The 18,419-nt window shown below is 53.4% G+C and overlaps 3 protein-coding genes across 3 annotated transcripts; 1 reads left to right on the top strand and 2 right to left on the bottom strand.

Moving 5' to 3' along the window:
* Window positions 1–491: 491 nt before the first annotated feature.
* Window positions 492–4,071, bottom strand: CTRU02_209638 (uncharacterized protein; the record flags this gene model as incomplete). Its single annotated transcript, XM_036730300.1, has 2 exons — window positions 492–1,038; window positions 1,091–4,071. The coding sequence occupies 2 exons, from the start codon at window positions 4,069–4,071 to the stop codon at window positions 492–494; spliced, it is 3,528 nt and encodes a 1,175-aa protein (XP_036578000.1).
* Window positions 4,072–7,185: 3,114 nt separating this feature from the next.
* CTRU02_209637 (Lysophospholipase) lies at window positions 7,186–9,132 on the top strand (the record flags this gene model as incomplete). Its single annotated transcript, XM_036730302.1, has 1 exon — window positions 7,186–9,132. The coding sequence occupies one exon, from the start codon at window positions 7,186–7,188 to the stop codon at window positions 9,130–9,132; it is 1,947 nt and encodes a 648-aa protein (XP_036578001.1).
* A 710-nt stretch (window positions 9,133–9,842) lies between these two features.
* CTRU02_209636 (uncharacterized protein) lies at window positions 9,843–11,731 on the bottom strand (the record flags this gene model as incomplete). The annotated part of the gene is made up of 3 exons (XM_070205312.1): window positions 9,843–10,437; window positions 10,486–11,126; window positions 11,207–11,731. The coding sequence occupies 3 exons, from the start codon at window positions 11,729–11,731 to the stop codon at window positions 9,843–9,845; spliced, it is 1,761 nt and encodes a 586-aa protein (XP_070060960.1).
* Between the last annotated feature and the right edge of the window lie 6,688 nt (window positions 11,732–18,419).

Below are 18,419 nucleotides of genomic sequence, written 5' to 3'. Positions count from 1 at the left end.
ATCATCTTCAGACGGACCATCACATCCTTGGCTCGTTGGACGTAGATTTGCTCTTACAGGATGTCAGTGCATCCTCGTCCGAGGAGAGCAAATCGGTCTCGGGAGTTGCTGAGAATGCTTGCGTTCCAAAGATTCAACGCTTAAGAGTTATAGATCATGGGTACCAAGAAGCTGCTTGAAGTCGCCCACGGTGAGTACGAGAGGACGGAAACATAGGGATAAGGGCCAACGCAGCTTGAACCTCACTGGAACTAGTTCATACATTGGCAAAGCGGTCAGATGAAAGATTCCAAATGTTTCTTATAACAAGCGACACTGTGATCGCACTTGGTCCGATGTACAACCAATCCGATAAACCTAAACACCATTGCCGGATTCCGTATCCATATCCATACCCATACCAACGCCGTCTATAATAACTAAAACAAAACCTATCGCAAAAACAAGCGGTTGATTTCCTTGCCGAAAGGACAACCGCACACATTAAGGTCCTACTTCCAGGCCTTGGACAGTGGGCTTCCAATCTTGGGGGCGAACTGCAAACTCTTCCTGCGAGCCGCCATCAAGCGCTGCATGACGGTCTCATCCTTCTCCCTCTTGAGAATGCCATCGCCCATCTCAGCGTAAGCATTGGACTTAGGAGGGCAAGTCTGCATCAGCAATGCCTTGGTGGGAGAAGAGTCATAGTCGGTAGCACCGGGCGTCTCGGGGGTGACGTTGGCAGCGTAGCGGGCAAGAGAGTCGGGAGCAGGTGTGACAGGAACCGGAGACATCAGACCCTCCCAATCATCGTCGTCGTCCTCAGCATCGTCAGAAGGAGTATGCATCCACACTGTACTATCGCGTCGGTTCATAGGTGTGTTCGGCGCAGTCTTGGCATCACGGCCACCCTTGACTGGAGAAAGAACGAGCATGCCATTCTGATTCGTCAGGGCCTTGGGCTCCATGCTCTTTCTACGACGAGCACCTCCGCGGGGAACCAGAGAGGTGTCGATGTAGTACGATGCCTCATCGAGCCACTCATTCTCACGCTCACAGCTGGGGCATGTTAGCAAGGACTTTCACGAAGAGGTCAGAAGAATAAACTTACTCAAGTACCCAGCTCACACCGACACACTGAACAACGCCATTGGATTCTCTGACCTTCTCCATCGTGCGCTTACCACCATCCTTAAACACAACATGGGTAATGCCGATCTTAGAGGCATCTGAGTTGTCGGTTGCGCTTGGGTTCCAGGCCCAAGTCTTGACGCATCTAGCGCCCATCTGAGTAAGGAGTTCGACAAATATGCCGCTGGCATCCGCTCCCTCGGTAGTGTGTACGTCAACAAAGACAACGGCGCCACGAAGCAGGCCAGGGTTCAGGTTTCGGTGAGGAGTCCGTGCCGGGGTTCCAAGCGTCGACCAGATGTCAGACTTGGCTGGAGTAACAGGTGCTGACTCAGGTTCAAAGGCATCCTGTTCTGGCTCCGAGATTTGCTTGCCGGGAGAGTAGGAAATGACAGTTGCGCTCCTGTTAAGGTTTTGAGTTGGGCGGCTGGCCGGGAGCCGGGAGATGCTCGCAGCACGCTTCTTCTTAGGACGAGGAGTTGACTCATCCGCATCCTTTAGAGGAACCTTGGAAACAGTATGGAACTCACGCGCCAAGACACGGTTGGGCGTAGTCGGTGGGACGGAGGCGTTATCATTCAACATAGCAGGGTCGACGGGCATCTCGTTTTCGTCGCCGTACTCTTGGCTGGCCTCAGAAAGGGTGTCTTCGAAGCTGTTGGAGGTGTTGACGATCTCGTCCAGCTGCTCAGGTTCCATCAACGACATCTCATTCGCCTCGGCAGCGAGAGCCATGTCCTCATCGGTAACCATAAGGTCATCGAAATCGGGATCTTCACTGGCGGCAGAGATCTCGGCTTCAATTGCAGCTTCAATTTCATTCTGTGCCTCCATGTCGGCACGAACAGTCATTTCGTCCTCAAAGTAAGTGCTTCTGAGAGGCGACTCGTAAGCGCGAGGGGTTCCAGCAGTTGAGGTCGAGCCCTCGGGGTTCTGTAAAGGTTCTACAGCAGCCTGCTTGGAAACCTTGGCAGGACTTCCAGCGGACCAGGCGTTGAGCTTCTGTGCCAGAGGAGTGAAGCCAACATTGGAAACTCTTGACTTGGCCATACTCCGGCGAGCAGATGAAGGGGTAGGAGTAAGGGGGACAAAATCGTGTGCAGCAGACACGCGAGGGCTATTGGCAAGGTCGTCGTCAGAATCGGAATCCATGTTATGGTACGGATCCACATCCTTCTGTCGAAGTCCAAAAGTACCAGTGGGTGCCTTAAGTGCGGGCTGAGGGGCGAGGGCGCTGGTTGCGACATGGAGTGTTGCCTGGTCTTGAGGCTGGAAGTAAGGCTCATCATCAACCATCATGGGCTCGCTGTCAAAATCGGGTATGTCGTCAGCCACAACCTCAGTTGGAGCTTCGTCATGCATCATAGAAACTCCCGCAAGTTGTTGAACGGTATCTACTTCGTCAGTGCTGGCCAGATCTTCCTGAGGAGACTCAAGAGCAGGCATGTCTTTCTTGAAGACAGGGTCTGCATGCCTTGGGAGAACGGCGGAGAGGCGGCCAGGAAACTGCATGGGCTCCTCAAGGTGAATAGACTCATTGAGCATGGCCTCTGCTATCTCATCCAGCTCTTCATCGTCATCCTCGTTGTGAGCAGACTCCTCTTCCATCAACTTCTCAGAAGAACGCTTTGCAGGAGGCAGGGCAGTTGGTGTTGAGAGAAGCAGAGGCTTCGTTGCAGGAGATTGCATCTCCTGAGGAGGCTCCTGAGGTTTAGTAACCAGGCCTTTGATGGGAGACAAAGGTCGCTTGGCAGGCGACTGAAGGAGAGACGCTTTGAAGTTCGAGATCTTTCTCTCCTCCGGGCCAGTTGACGGCAGGGCAAATGGCTTAATAGCCGACTGAGGCCGCTTAGCGGGGGAGTGTAGAAGGGAGGCCTTGAGTGGAGTCGGGGCGACCCCCTCGCCATTGGGCTTCATTGCTGAGGCCGGCTTCAATGACACTCCCTCTGCACGCTTAGCTGGAGACTTCATGGTATCCCGGTATGGTGAGGCAGGCAATCTCTTGGCAGGGGAGGCCAACACGTTAGTGACTTCGTCTTCTTGGACCTCTGGTTCGGCGCTCTCGTCGGCGTGATCTTTTGAGTCGGTAGGCCTTTCCATGGGCTGCAAGTTGAGCTTCTTGGAAGAGCCAAGGACACCGGTGGGAGGTTTGGTGGGGCTCTTCATCATGGGTCTCGGAGGTGTGCTTTCCCCAGCCAACTCGTCCTCGGAGCAGTCACGAGACATGGGGATCTGGGTAACCTTCTTAGGGCTCAAGGGGGTTTTCTCCGTCTTCGAGGGGGCAGCGGTGCGGGTAGTTCGAGGGGCTTTGGGAACGGGAGGCTTTCGCACCGGTCTGGCTCTAAGGCCAGTGGCAGTTGTGGACTTGTCGGCCGTCTTCTTGCTTGCGTCAGGAGCGATGTTTTCCTTTTCGGGTTCTTGGAATGTTACCGTCTTCTTGACGGCGGGCTTTGCTGCTGTAACCGGCGCTGCGCGGGTGCGCGTCGTCTTCTTCACCGGCTCTGCCTCCTTTTCAGGAGCTTCCTCCGTGGACTGAGTTGCCATCTTTCTGGGCCGGCCACGGGTGGGCTTAGCAGGCTCTTCTTTAGGGGCTGCAGGCTCGGCGACCGGGACCTTTCGCGTAGCAGCTCGTGCACGAGTAGCTCTCCCCGGCGCTACACTTGACGTTGAGGGCGCCGATGCTACGGGCTCCTCTACAATCTTCTTTGGGCGGCCTCGAGTGGCTCTGGTGGCACGCATGGCGGGTTCTGATTGTTGTGCCTGTTCGTTGTGTTCTTCGTCTTCGGCGTCGTCTGATCGGGTCTTTCTTTTGGCTGATGTAGATCGTGTAGGAGCAGTAACAGTCGACTTAGCTTTAGCCGCTGCAGTCACGACCTTGGTGGTTCTTGTGCTGGTCGAGGTTTCACCCGTCTTCGCAGCTCTGGAGCGCGTGATGCGCTTGGGTGGTGATTGGGGCTCCATATTGTGCGAAATTGAAAAGCAAAACAAAGATGGTGAAGAAAGGGATGTCTTTTTTTGGCTGGTGGGTTAGTAGAATGAGGTTCCGAAGAGTATGTTGGCGGTTATTTACATGATGCTGTGACGATGAATTGAAAGCTCCCAAGGCAGGGAAGAGTGGGAGAGGGTTTTGTTGATACGGAGCTTCGCGTATTTACCGTTGCCAGGTCAACGTCTTTTGGCAGGATCCACTTTCGGAGCGCTGCAACCCTTGCCCGTGACTCAGAGTCAGGTGAGGCCCTGCCAGCTGGCAGCGATCGAAAACCAGCTGGCCTACCAACAGCGCTCCTCTTTGACCAAGAGCTACGGCACCGATCAACATCCACGCTTCAAAGCCACGCGAAGAAGTCATGGAAGCCTGGTGACTAACGTCATGCAACACCGCCATTGGGTCGATCGATTTTCTAGTGTCACTTCCAACACAACTCAACAACAAATAACATGTTGATAAACAAAGTTACTCGGAACCAATGCTGTTCGAGATCGCAGCAAACCCCTCAAACTTCACAAGTTGTACTGTTCTGGCCGAAGTAAACCTCTGTTTCCTTGTTAGCACAGAGACGTCATAACATTGATTGACCTTGACCCTTTTCTTTTCTTTGAGAGTTTGACAGTGTCCACTGGGCTACCTGCGTCATCCAATAGTATTTACGGCAGTTCTTGTCGGCGGCTATCTCTTAACGGCAGTCAAGGCGACCTAACAAAGGATTACGAGACACAGCTCTACCAAAGCGGTCTAGATGACCTAGGCTCCTAAAGTCACAATGTCGCCATTATAGACTCAGCAGCCCGTCGTACGGGGGGAAAACTTCGACAGAGTTTCTTTAGACTCTTCTTGGCCTTGCTGAAACACGCAAGCCTCTATATGAGGTCGCATCAATACCGCTCCCGTTCCATCGACTTTGGCCAGTCGACCCCCCCAAAAAGTTGCCAGGGCAGAGTGAAAGAGGCTTGCTTCTCCCCACAGTTATCCTACCTTATGCGAGGGGCAGCTTACCCATATCAGCAAGGCACACCCCAGATACAGGCACACTCCAACCCGCTACCGGTACGTCTTTCAAGGTATGCGTAATGACCATCCTCTGCTGCATGGGCCCTGAGGGTAAACTTCCGATGGTACTATAGTATTCCTCGGGATCGACCCGTCATTGGGGAAGGGGGGCAAGCCTCGGGAGGCTCATGCAGGCAACAGGGCAAGGCGAAGGCGCCGACATGGCACCATCATCTTGGCACAGATGCAGTTACGCGCCTGATACTTTACTTGGGAAGGGAGTGTCACTGCCAATATACGCGTATGACATACTGTGGAAAAACATAGTTGGTCCACGTCTTCTCAATTCGGTTACTGGAGTTGGTGGGCTCTGGTGTCACCGTAACCAGTGGGCAATACGATCCGTCAAATTGTCGTTGCACACAGTCAGCATTAAAGATGGCGCAGGCACAGAATAAGCCAGCTCCAATTCCATGGCGGCCGATCGATTATCAGGCACCATTTTTGACCCTGCGGTGTCGACATATGCCTGCCCCGTCTTACAGGACGTAACGAAAAGCCATTGGCCCCATGCTCATTCGCGGGCATTCCTGAAGTACGAATGTTTGGTAGGACGGTCAGCATATGTCACACCTGTCCGGATCGATCAGGCCAGACAAGTTGCTGACACCTGAAGGCGGTAATACCGGGCCTTCTGCGCTAGGTTGCGTCGCAAGAAACAGGCGGGTGTAGAGTAGTGCGGGCACGAGACGCCCGCCAGGAACTGGAATGCCATACCAACGTTCCAACTCATAAAACGCCGCACCCGAGAGTCTAGAACCGCACTTGACCTCATCGCCCTCTCGAGCCGTTTGCCTTTTTGAATGATGCCGATGCCGATGCCGATGCCTCACACCGTCTCCTTGCATCAACCTCCCCACAAACACCGTCAGATTCGTTGGTCCAATCCATCTTTGATTCCTTTTTTCCCGCTTCCTGACCCCTTCGCCCAGCCCTCTAGGCAAAATCCGTGCATTGGCACGGCCTGCGCTCCACGTCTCTCCACCCGCGCGCCCTAGACAGAGCGGCCGTCTTCCTGTATCTTCTCCGTGTATACTCCGTAGTAGGAAACTAATTTACCAAGCACCCTAAAAGATCATCGCCTCCCATCTCACCAGCCGAGCCGGTCGATCCGGCCCTTTTCATTTGCTCCAAAGCCACAATTCCGCGTACTCATCCCATCCTTCAGCTGCCCAGAAATGCCCAGCAACAGGCTTTACGAGCCTTCATCTCGCTCCCATTCGCCTGTTCGCACATGAAACTTCGTTGTCTTGAGGGTCACATCACTGCCCCCCTCAATGAACTCCACCGCTCATTACTGTAAAGCTCCGTTGTAGGCTCCCTGCAGCCTTACATCCTCATCGCACTTGTGGTTATTCTCGTTTTCAATACTGAAAAAGACCCTGATGATCTGTCTGTCGGGCTTTTTCATTATAAACTTTTGGAAGTCCCGGTTGTCTCCTGGCTACATCATTTGAGCTTGACTCCCATCCCAGCTCTTGGTTTTTTCACATTGACAGCTCATCACGCATCCACTCACACAATTCCAACTCACACAGTCGTCGTCACATCGCACAGTTCGACCGCCAGCAACCAAGCATTGGCCTGCAATTTTTTTTTTTTTGAGGATCCTCAAAAAGTATACCGCGGCACCCTCGTGCTCCGGAAAGGAACCGTGCTTATCTTCGTTCGACGTCATACCGACCGACACCAGTTGAAAAAGCTTCTCTAGCGCATCTGGGTCCGTGGAAGCTTCGGAGAGTACAAGATCCCCGTCCAAGTTGCCTTACCGCACTGTCTCTGAGCCATGCGCCTGGGCGATGACAATCATTAAATTCTATTATAATTGCTGAACGTCTCCATCCTTGTTTGCAACCCGTCACCTCCGAGTTTTCCTTCTTCTGAAGGCTTGGTTCACTTTATTTACCCACCTCCCCCCTTCTCCTATATCATTCTTTTTAATTTCCTGGCTAGCATTACTCTCACGCCATACGCTTGGCCCTTTTCTTGCTGCTTAGCCATATACCATTTGTTTGCAGTTTTGCAACATGCTGTTGCCATCTCTGCTGGCCTTGACGGCCACCCTCGCTCCCGCATGGGCTGTCGATCCCGCAACGCCAATGGCGGCCGGCCTCATCGTGGGAGCCCTAGACCCCCGCGCCCTCCCCGACTCTCCATCGGGAGGCTACGCCCCGGCGATCGTCGACTGTCCAACCGCCCGTCCCACCATTCGTTCGGCTGCTGCCTTGTCGCCGAATGAGACGGACTGGCTCCCGCGTCGGCGTAATGCCACCATCGAGCCCATGCGCGAGCTTCTTACTCGTGCAAACATTCCTGGCTTCGATGCTGGCGCTTATATCGATCGCGTCAGATCATCTCCCTCTCAACTACCCAATATCGGCCTGGCAGTATCAGGAGGCGGCTACCGCGCCCTCATGAACGGTGCTGGCTTCCTCGCCGCCGCAGACAGCCGCACTCCTAATTCGACTGGTGCCGGCGGTATTGGCGGTCTCCTTCAGTCTGCGACTTACCTCGCCGGCCTATCCGGCGGTGGCTGGCTCGTAGGATCCATCTATACCAACAACTTCTCCTCGGTAGTCGACCTGCAGCGCGGCTCCAAGGGCTCCGCTGTCTGGCAGTTCGACCGCTCCATCTTCAAGGGCCCCAAGGAACCCGGCATTTCCATCCTTAACATTGCCGACTACTGGGCCACAGTCGCTAAGCAGGTCAGCTCTAAGGATGAGGGCTTCGAGGTCTCCATCACGGACTACTGGGGGCGTGCTCTCTCCTACCAGCTCATCAACGCCACCGACGGTGGCCCTTCGTACACCTTCTCTTCCATTGCCGAAGACGCAAACTTCCAGTCCGGCCAACAGCCGCTTCCAATTCTAGTTGCGGACGGTCGAGCCCCCGGCGAACGCATCATCTCTCTCAATGCCACCGTCTACGAGTTCAACCCCTTCGAGCTCGGGACCTGGGACCCTACGGCGTTCGGCTTCGCCCCCCTCCGCTACCTTGCGTCGAACTTCTCCGCCGGTCGCATCCCCAACAACGGCTCCTGCGTCCGCGGCTTTGACCAAGCAGGTTACGTCATGGGCACCTCTTCGTCTCTCTTCAACCAATTCATGCTGCAAAACCTGACTTCAGCCGGCCTCCCGGATTTCATCCAGAGCGCTCTAACAAGCATCCTCAACATCCTCGACCGCGACAACAACGACATCGCCCAATACGTCCCCAATCCCTTCTTCGGCTGGAACCCAAGAACGAACCTCAACGCAAACGAGCGGCAGTTATCCCTGGTAGATGGCGGCGAGGATCTCCAGAACATCCCGTTGCACCCGCTCATCCAGCCCAACCGCGCCGTCGACGTCATCTTCGCCGTAGACTCCTCCGCCGATACGAACTTCAACTGGCCCAACGGCACCGCCCTCCGCGCGACCTACGACCGCATCACGGAACCCATCGCAAACGGCACCATCTTCCCTGCCGTTCCGGACGCGAACACCTTCATCAACCTCGGCCTCAACAAGCGCCCTACCTTCTTCGGCTGCGACGCCTCAAACTTCACCCTGAGCGGCAGCCAGCGGGTGCCACCTCTGGTAGTGTACCTCCCCAACGCTCCCTATGTCGCACATTCCAACGTCTCGACGTTCGATCCGGACTACGAGCGCGACCAGCGCGACGCCATCATCCAAAACGGCTACGACTCAGCGACCCAGGGCAACGCCACCTTGGACGCGGAGTGGCCGCGCTGCGTCGCCTGCGCGATCCTGTCGCGCAGCATGGCCAGAAACCGCGAGACGGTACCGGAGGCGTGCAACAGCTGTTTCCAGCGCTATTGCTGGAACGGCACGCTCGACACCCGTGAGACCGATTACGAACCCAACTTCATCATTGGCAACATCGAGGCTCAGAGCCCCGCAGCCAAGATGAGCCTGAGTGTCTGGGCCGGACTGGCTAGTGCTGCTGTTGCTGCAGTGATCTCGGCTATCTAAGCTATGGTTGTATAAATGTGCGTGTGTTTGTAAAAGGAAATTTTCGATACCAAGATGTTTTTTTTTTTAGGGGGGGTTTTGATAGGGGCATTGTGTCACTCTCTCCGGATGGAAAGGATGAGTACACCAGCTACTGAAACGGCCGTTGTTAGCATCGCATCACGAACCTGCATGACATATTCAAAGAAAAGGGGCTGGTAGTAGATCAGAGTTGCAATCTTAAAAAGCGAGTTTTGGGGATATCCACTAATGCAGAGCTGTTCTTCGCTTCCTAAATAGTTGAAACCGCAGCCGTCATACGGCTGGTAGTATGCCCATGTGAAAACACCCAATATTCTCACTTCTCTTAGCCTCTTTCCCGTGTCCGCTCCTCGCTCTTGTGTCGGACAAATATCTCAAATAAGGAGATTGAAAACGATCAAATGCGGCGTGTATCGTGACTCTCGACTACGCCCTTTAATTTTAATGCCGGTTTTCCTTCTCCTCCACCTGGCGAGAGGGGGGATGATGTCATGTCGTGAAGTAGTCATTAACGCATAAAGCGGCCCATCACAGGCCGTAAGTTGCAGGGTAGAGATGGGTTGGGGGGAGACGAAAGTGGCGAAACTGGAAGCAATCGCTGTCCTATACGCCAAGACGCTGACGGGTCGTCATCCGAAGGACCAAATACTTGGTAAACGTATAAAGGGGCGCCATTATCTGTCGCCGAGCTACCTTGCCGGTCGGTAAGGACCGTCGACCCTCACATCCTTGATTCCTTCAGGCATTAGCCTCAGCCATTCAGTCCAGGTATCGACATCTATTGGGTCATCGCCTATTCGGATGGACAAGACGAGCTGCTGGCCCTCCGTACCAAATGGCAGACTCGTCCGCATAGGACCGATGTTCAGCGGGGCTAGAAGAATCGAAGGCAGCCGAGCATTTCCGGACACCTGCATATGCAACGGCGAGGGGAAACTGGTGATGGTCTCCTTTTCCGGGTTCTTATCCTGGACAAGAGAAGGGTAGGTAGATAATAACTTTGAGTGAAGCTCGGCTGCTGAGAACGGGCTGGTAAAACGTTGAGAGGCGCGGGTCTTGAGGTGCTCGGTGAGGACCTTGGTGAAAGTGCAGCGATCCAGGGCATCAAAGTGTTCCTCAGACACTGCAGCGGCGACCAATTCCAGGACACCATGTTGCCTGTGCATTTTTGAGGATGGGAAGAAGGCGGCATCCATGATGATCAGTGTATCAGAGCAAGCTTCCTCCAACACCTGCTGGATTCCACTCCATCGGATTGTCTCGGCTTTGTCCTTATCCTTGGAGCTGGAACGTGTCGGCATTGGCGCAGAACCCGTACAGAGGAGAACTTACCTAGCAAGGACCATCTCCCGGTTGCCATCCAAATAGGAGTGGCCGTTATAGTAGACAATTTTCAAGACATCGCGCTGGTCGCGATCCTCCACAAAGTCGGTGATCTTCCGTGAGAGCCATCTCCAGGGGCTTTTGCAAGTTTCCGAGGATGACGGAATAGTCGTGATCGAAAACGTATATCGGTAGTACTGGTCAAAGACCTCACCCAACTCCTTGACCGAATTTCCAACACTGAGGTCAGGGTCATCTTGCCAATACAGTAATAACGCCTGTGCACTAGAGTAGCGACTGCGACTGGGGGTAGAGAGAATTCTAGAAACATTGGTCTGCAAGTCTGACTTGAGACTTTCTATACCCGGGAGCATCGGTGGCTTGTCTAAACGTGGGCCAGAGGGCAAAGGCGTGCGAATGCGAGATTCGCTCAACCGATGCTGCCCAGACGGCGTAGGCGAGTCGATATCCATCATGTCCTGAGGATCCTGGGTGTACATTGGCTTCACATTGTTATTAAGAACGGGCGCAGGACTAAGCGGACGTTGAGCAGACAACGAAGGAGCGATATCCTGAATAGTTGGGCTGTGAGATCTGTGATATTTCCGGACAGCATCCTCCCAAGTCATGTTGTGATGGCTGGGATGACACTTGAGGCGCATCAGACTGTCAGCAGGGGAGAGCAACTCGATATATTACATAATATGAGATGGGTTACGGGTTAACGTACAGCAACTCTTCTGCGGCGGCAGTCGTTACACGCGCCGAGCTTTCTGATGAGGGCAGCTTTCTCTCTCTGTTGCTGGGACAAAGGACCGGTTCGCCTCCTGCTCGCGCGGACCCGGTTAGAGACGTCGGAGCCATCCTTTACATGGAATATGGATGTTAAGTTAGGAGAGGTGTCGGCACTGTACGATGTGTTGCTTGTTTCCGCGGACATGTTGGTGGCAGCGGAGGCCGTGGTGGCCTGAGTTGAGATGGACGAGTTGGTGTCCTTTCTCAAAGGGGGAGAGGCCGAGTGGCCAGGAGTGGGAGGGGGTTGTTGAGGTTGCTGCTGAGGTGTGGTCTGCTGTTGCTGCTGTTGCTGCTGCGGCGGCGGCGACGGCTGAGGTTGAGGCGGCTGTTGAGCCTGAGTCTGTTGCGATTGGGGTTGGTCATGTTGCGACATGGAAGGCGAGCCGGTTGAAGGTCTGTTTCCAGACTCTTCACTGCCGTTCTTCGGAGGCGCTTCTACCAGACTCGGAGCCGGATGCATGCTTGCCAAATGTGTTGTCCCTTTGTCACAGCAGCAACTACCCTCGACCCATCCTCGGCGTGTGGTGTGGTGTGGGTGTGTGGCAAAAAAAAAAAAATAAAGAAGAAGGAAAAGGGAAAAAAATAATGAATTGGGAAAAGGGTGGCAAGCGAAATTCTCCGAACGGTACTCTCTCTGTTGTCTGTTTCCTCTTCGCGGCTTTTCTTTGTGTGAATCGATGTCGGGCAGATTGTGTGGTGAGCCCCACCGAGATTCACCGACGCGAGGTCGCGAGCAGAGAAAAAGTGAGGGGTAAAAGAAACGGGTCCTTGAAGGCGGGGGGCAGCCAAGCAGAGAGGGCACCTAGGCGGAAAGATGCCAATTGAGGGCCAGAAAGCAAGGGGAAAACACCGACGTGACCGTGGAGCTTAAAGAAAGACAAAAAATGGGTATTTAGTTTCGGTGGACAACCATCCCAATTCGAGGTGTGTGAAGGTGGGAGGATGAGGGCCGAGGCCAAAGTGCACGAATAAAAAATAAGGTCGGTCGGTCAGGATTTAAGGGTATGGTAAGGACGTGCACCGAGTACCGGAGAGGGAAGAGTAGAAAAGCACAGGCCAGTCACGGTGAGGTAGGTACCCAGAGGTTGAAAAGCACTGAATTGGAGAAGGCCTAGAGGTATCCGTCACGGCGGGTAGACAGGTGAGTGCGTAAAAGAGAGGGAGGGAGGGTAAACGTAAAGGTACTTCGGCCCAGGTACCGGTCAGCCCAGGCCGGGACGGGGACGGGGACGGGGACGAGGATGAGTAACGGGGGTAGGCGCGGATTGGATGTGGTCACAGCACCTCAATGAGTGATAGACAGACAGGGGGTGAGTGGGATTGGTGTCGGGTCGATGAAGAGGTCAACGTCTCACGCCGAGTGACGAGTGAGATCAGAGGACGAAAAGTCCAGCGATATGAGGCAGGGATCCTGGGTGTTCTAGGTTGTGGGAATCTTTTGGCTGAGCTCCAGTAATCGTGACCTTAGGGGTGCCGGTATGGGTCGCTATCTTGGTATGACCCGTTTCTGCCGGAGCTATTACTTTGGATGACTTTCTTCCTCAACTTCTCTTAGGAAGGTGTCGTTTGGTGTTGCAGCAGCAACTGCTGCTGCTGCTCGTTGCTTATTTGTCGCTATTTCTGAGAAGCCAGACAATGGAAAGACGTTTCATTCCCCCGCAAAGCCCCCAGCCCTCGTGCTTTCACTCTGTGGTTGCAGTGCCGGGATAAGTGATGACCCAATCCAGGGTGGATATGAGACTTGGCTAATCTGTATAGCATTAGCTCACTGTTCTTTTTGTCTTTTCTTCTTCGTGTAATGTGTTTTTAACTGGTGGTTACCCCTTACCTTAACCTTTTAGTTGCCTTGTACGTTCAGCCCAGGTCGAGCCCTCTAATGAGCTCAAGGTAATAAATATAAGCTGCGAGGTTGAATGGCTGCCCACATGGGACATGAGTGGGGAGGAAGTATACTAATGGGGAAATGAAAATTGGGAGAACAAGGCTCACAAGAAATGATCTTGGGTACGGATAGAAAGACTGCAAGGTTGCACGACGCAGCCTAAGGGAGCAAGCCCAAGCCTAGCCCAAGGCATTACACTTCTAATCCAGCCAATCCATCTGGGCCAAGTTCTGAACACTTATAAACAACTACACGCACTTGCCGTTGACAGATGGGCTGGATGAAGGCCAGCAACTAGGAAAGGAAGCCGCAACCCGCATCGCACCGCGCCGAGTCCGAACCTGCACTTGCAAATGTCTGGTGCCTGCTATTGAGGACGACTGCAGTACTTACTCATTAATTCTTAGTACCAGTACCTACCTACCTTCCTTTACTTCTCATAGACTCCCATCACCACTAACTAGGACCAGCGGAGCGCTTGACCCGGCACCGATTTAATTCTTTTTTTTTTTTTTTTTAAACCTTTAGAGGGGAAGGAGGGGGAAACAGGTGCCCAGGGAAGAAGGAAGGGTCCGGGGGGGGTGGTCATCTTCCTCTATCCACTCGCATGCACCGGTTCTGGGAAGGTGGGAGGTGAGTGGGATGACCACGGGTTGCTTGCTGCACCGAGCGGGGCGACTACCATCTCTAGGGGCCTGTCTCTCTCCCTCTTTCTCACACACACACTTATGGCACGAGGTCAGGTACACCGCGCTACGCCTCTGGCAGGGAAGTCGCTTTCACTACCGGTGAGTCTCGGGTTGGCAGGTGAGAATCATAATAATAGTAATACCTTACGGATACAGTAAGAGCATATCGGTCAACAAGACAGAACCCGGCCCAACTCTCTTTGATCGGTACCTCTTGCCGGTAAACCGCCGCCCGCTGTTCCTCCGAACTTGCCCTTGGCCCTTGGCCCTTTTCTTTTTTTTTTTTTTTTTTTTTTTTTTTTTTTCCCCTCCCCTCTCCTCCTCCGGGGGTTATCATGTTGTCTCTCGTCTTGTCTCGTTCTGTCTTCTTCCACCTCCTCCCCGCGATCCACTTGAGATCTTAACGAGATGCTTGAATCGAGGGACTAATTATGGGGATGCCTTCAAATGGTTCGCTCGGTTGAATGTTGCCACAAAAGCCTTCAAGGATCAAGGGCTGCCATCCGCTGAGCTGCATGAGAATTGGGACACGCAGGTTTCGTTCGCTTCAATAACACTATGGTGAAGAGACTGGGGGTACAGTATAGACGAGGATGACAACAAAAAACAACAGCAGCAGCAAACAACGAGCCCGTCAGATGGATGCAATGTGCTGCGCATCATGTTGGTAGATGTTTCGGGCACTTTCGCAAGGCGGTTGCACAGCTTACATAGCGAAGCAAAAAGCCTAAGCCGTCTGTCCGTGGCATACAGACACGGGCCGGTCGATGATCTTCAACGACAACACGCACGCTCACCGACCAAAGATGGTGTGTACGTCTGTTCTCGGTGTCTCGGCTGAGAAACATTCAGGCATTGACCCGTCCCTTGGCATGTGCGGGTTTGGCTACGGAGACGCACGAGAAGCCAAAGGGGAAAGTGATGTGGTCCACCCAGCCATCCAAGCCATTGCTGTTTGGTTCCTCAACGTCTCGGGCAGAGAGAACAACGCCCACCATCCCGAGCCACTTTTGATACCGCTGAGACTAAGGTTTGTTTTGCCGTTGCTCTGCTTGCCTGCCGCTTCTCTTTCTGCCTAACCCGAATATGGTCAGAGAAGTGAAATTCCCTATTTCCTTTCCGAGTCTGCTAGGGTGGAGAGTGACAGAGGCCAAGAAGCAAGTAGGAAAGCATACACACACATGGACAGACGACTACGTACACACATGCAGACATATACATGCAGGAAGGGAAGCGCCTCTGACGATGTAAAATAACCCTAGCAACGTCCATGTCCGGCCTGGCGAGAACAATTCATGTCATGCGCACCACGTGGACCCTCTCCGGGCCCTGCCCCATCCTCATCCTTCCAATTGACTCTGCTCTGCTCGTCAAATCTGCTCTGCGCCATACTGCGCTGCAACTGTGCTGCACTGCACTGCACCCTGCCTCCTCATCTTAGGCCTCGTCCCGCTCAGCTACTATGTACTCCCTGCTCCTCCGCCCACCGAGCAACGAGATCAGGGGCAGCTGAGTCGCTCCCTTTCGGACCCTCTCCAGGTCGTCTCGACACTGGAAAACAATCGGAAAATGTCGATTTAACCCCCACTTCTAGGGGTGTGTGATCCTCTGGTCCGACTTTCAATTGTCCGTACCTTGGTCAGACATCAACAGCCCAACAGCAATGACATCTTCGGGTGATGTGTACTCGATCTACTCTCCTTGATACCTGACAGCCTCTGACCACAATACTTCAATGTTTCTCTGAACATTTAGTAGATGTATGTTTTGGGCCTCAACGTAGCTTCCACACCTTCTTTCCGGACTCACCCGCCGCCACTCACCTTTCTCACCACCATCCATTGGAGGCTTTGAGCATGCTACACCTAACTAATTACCTTTCCTACCGCCCCACGACGCAAACACCAGGACCTGCGGGCATCCATCCACCCGTCCTCCTCTTCCTCCTCCTTACATGTCGTCGACCAATAGCGCTTTGGACTCACCGGGACATACCGCCAGCCTCACCGCAACTCCCCATCCGATAGGTCTCCGCCCAACCCCCCACACTAGCACCTGAATGTTTTCTTTCTTTCGACCTAGTTCGCGAATCATCCATCGCTTCGCAATCCCGCTGCATCTGCACTTTCCCTGAGATGGGACGAGGGCCGCAACGTTTTGCTGCATGCCAGGACTTGCTGTTCAGATGTCCATGCGATGCAACGGTCCAAACAAGCCATACCTTGCCCTGGTCGAGTCTGGTCTGGCCTGTCTCCATCTTTGATGGGCCACAAATGAGAACCACATCGTTCATCCCACCACACATCACGATTCCCGACACATGACCGCTTAAACATGAGCACCATGGTAGTCATATCCCAATGACCAGCCACCCGTTATTTCGTCGCACCGTGGCCATGCTTCACACTCTACAGAAGGGTATGTATCGTCGTCCCAGCTCCAACCGACCGAGCCCCCGCCAAAAGACCGGTATCCCAACAGGTCAGTCCCCACTCCTTCGGAATGTCTGTATTTGTCTTTCCAGACTATCCTGCCGAGTCGGCTGGTCTGGCATCGTCGCTGTGTGTCTATCATTAGCGGCATATGCACGACAGACATGCGCACACACTGGTGGGAATCGCGTTTTAAGATAGCCGTCGCGCCGTCTGTTTTTGTCGCTCTGCATGTCATGTGCAGCATAACAAAACGTTGACATCAAACAATCGAGCCTCTCTCTGCGACGGATTCTCACCTGCTACATTTCAAGTCAGCAAGCCCTGTTCCTTTGCTCTAGACGCGTGCGAACCACCGCAACAAAATCCCAGCATGGCATCAACGTCTGAGTAAACATTCGGCCATTCAGCGTCTTGTTGCCGACCATCCTTCCATATTTAGGAAAAAGAGGGTGGTGGGGGCGGTCGGCGGATGCTACATGTCTCCTTGTCGGGACCCGGTGAGCCATAGGTTCTCCACTATTCGGGCTCATCCTTTGTCTCGGTCTGCATTCCTCCGGCCACTGATAATGCGGCCAGCAAAGGGGCAATACAACTAACTGGCCGCGCTTCCCCATCACCGAATAATAAGGAGGAAGGGGGAAAGGTCTCAAATCTCTCGCGTGATGAAGGAACGGCAAGACGGGAAGTGTGCGAAAGTGATCCACAGGATTGGCCAGTCTCCGATATCGCACTTTTCCATTTCTGGAATGGTTCGGGAACCATCCGCCGACCGAGGCCGCCTCAGCGAGGTGTAACGATGAACCATGGTGGACGGACACCACGGGCGCGAACGGCCTCTGCTTCGGTCGGTGTCCGGCTTGTAAATGACTTGATGAGACAACCCTTCAGTATCAGTCACCTGATCAGGCCCCAACTCCAAGGACCCGTTCCAGTGCTGAGACAAGCCACGCCATTTGGTTGCAAATGCGGGATTCAGATGCCACTGTTTGTCTTTGGTCGGTGTAGAGTGTCGCACAAATCTGGACAGACGAGTCGGTGAGAGGTTCTGAATATGAGGCTCAAACTTACCTGGTTGATGAACCAACCAGTTTACTGCCTTTGTTGGCTTGGCTCTCCCCTCACTGCAGACGGCGCAGCGCCGTCCCAGAGTCACAAGGTAGGCCTACCAGCGCTTTCTACTAGAAACGCGGGTGTAACCTGCTGCTGGCGGGGACTAAATAATATTGGGTAACACGATTGATTGACTTTCATCTCGAACTGACAAGGACATTGACCGGGCGGTTTCTTCTTGCCATCACATGGCTAGTGCTAGCACCACTTGATAAAGAACTTTCGCCAGACGAGCTATCACGTCGCAAGCCCTAACACTAGGTGCAAAACATTTCGTCTAGCCATCATGCCGACTCCCTACACTCGATTTCGTTATAGGCTTAGGAGTCAAAAAAAAAAAGAACTCACAACTTTTTCATTTTGTGTTTCACGCGGCCGTCGATCCGGGATTCTAGGCCAGGGAGGTGGTCAGATGGACAGAAATCATGAAAGGGGGGACGACAGGTTCATTTATCATTTACCAGGGACAAACATATGCCTTTGTTGCTGTGCACCTGTCAATCTTGCTAATCCTGTCATCTTGGCTGGTAGCTTATCTCTACGACTCGGTGGTTAAATTGAGAATTTAGCAGTATTCAGTGGGCCAAGGCCTTGTTGGGGCGTGGTAGTTTCTTCATGGCCCGGACTCGGACTAAAACAAAGACGTTTCCCTTAGTAGAGTCACATGTGTTTTGATGGCGAAGGCATCGCTCGTCTCTAAAGGTAAATAGCGTGGGCAAGGGTTAGTAGAGCTGGGAGATAGCGGTGATATCCCCTCACAAGTGCCATCTTTTGGATACTTGTTCACGTGAATACGTCTCTTGGTCCATCCGGACCTTTGATAGTCGGCAGGATCCTCCGAGGCACGTTGCAGTAGTCTCATAGAGGATGCTTGGCCATGTGATTCGGTTCTCAACGGCTAGCTCTTAAGACATGTACTAAGGACTACGAGAAGAACTGAGAGTGTCAGAGTAGTATCTTGCTGTCTGATGCTTGGCCACTAGTCTCTGTCTAGTTGGAAGGTACATTATTTGACCTGGCAAGTATTTGGAT

This window comes from Colletotrichum truncatum (assembly GCF_014235925.2).
Source record: "Colletotrichum truncatum strain CMES1059 chromosome Unknown Contig_0006, whole genome shotgun sequence".
In the NCBI taxonomy this organism is placed as follows: domain Eukaryota; kingdom Fungi; phylum Ascomycota; class Sordariomycetes; order Glomerellales; family Glomerellaceae; genus Colletotrichum; species Colletotrichum truncatum.
The sequence above is the reverse complement of the archived record's forward strand: the minus strand, read 5'-3'. Positions and strand labels throughout refer to the sequence as shown.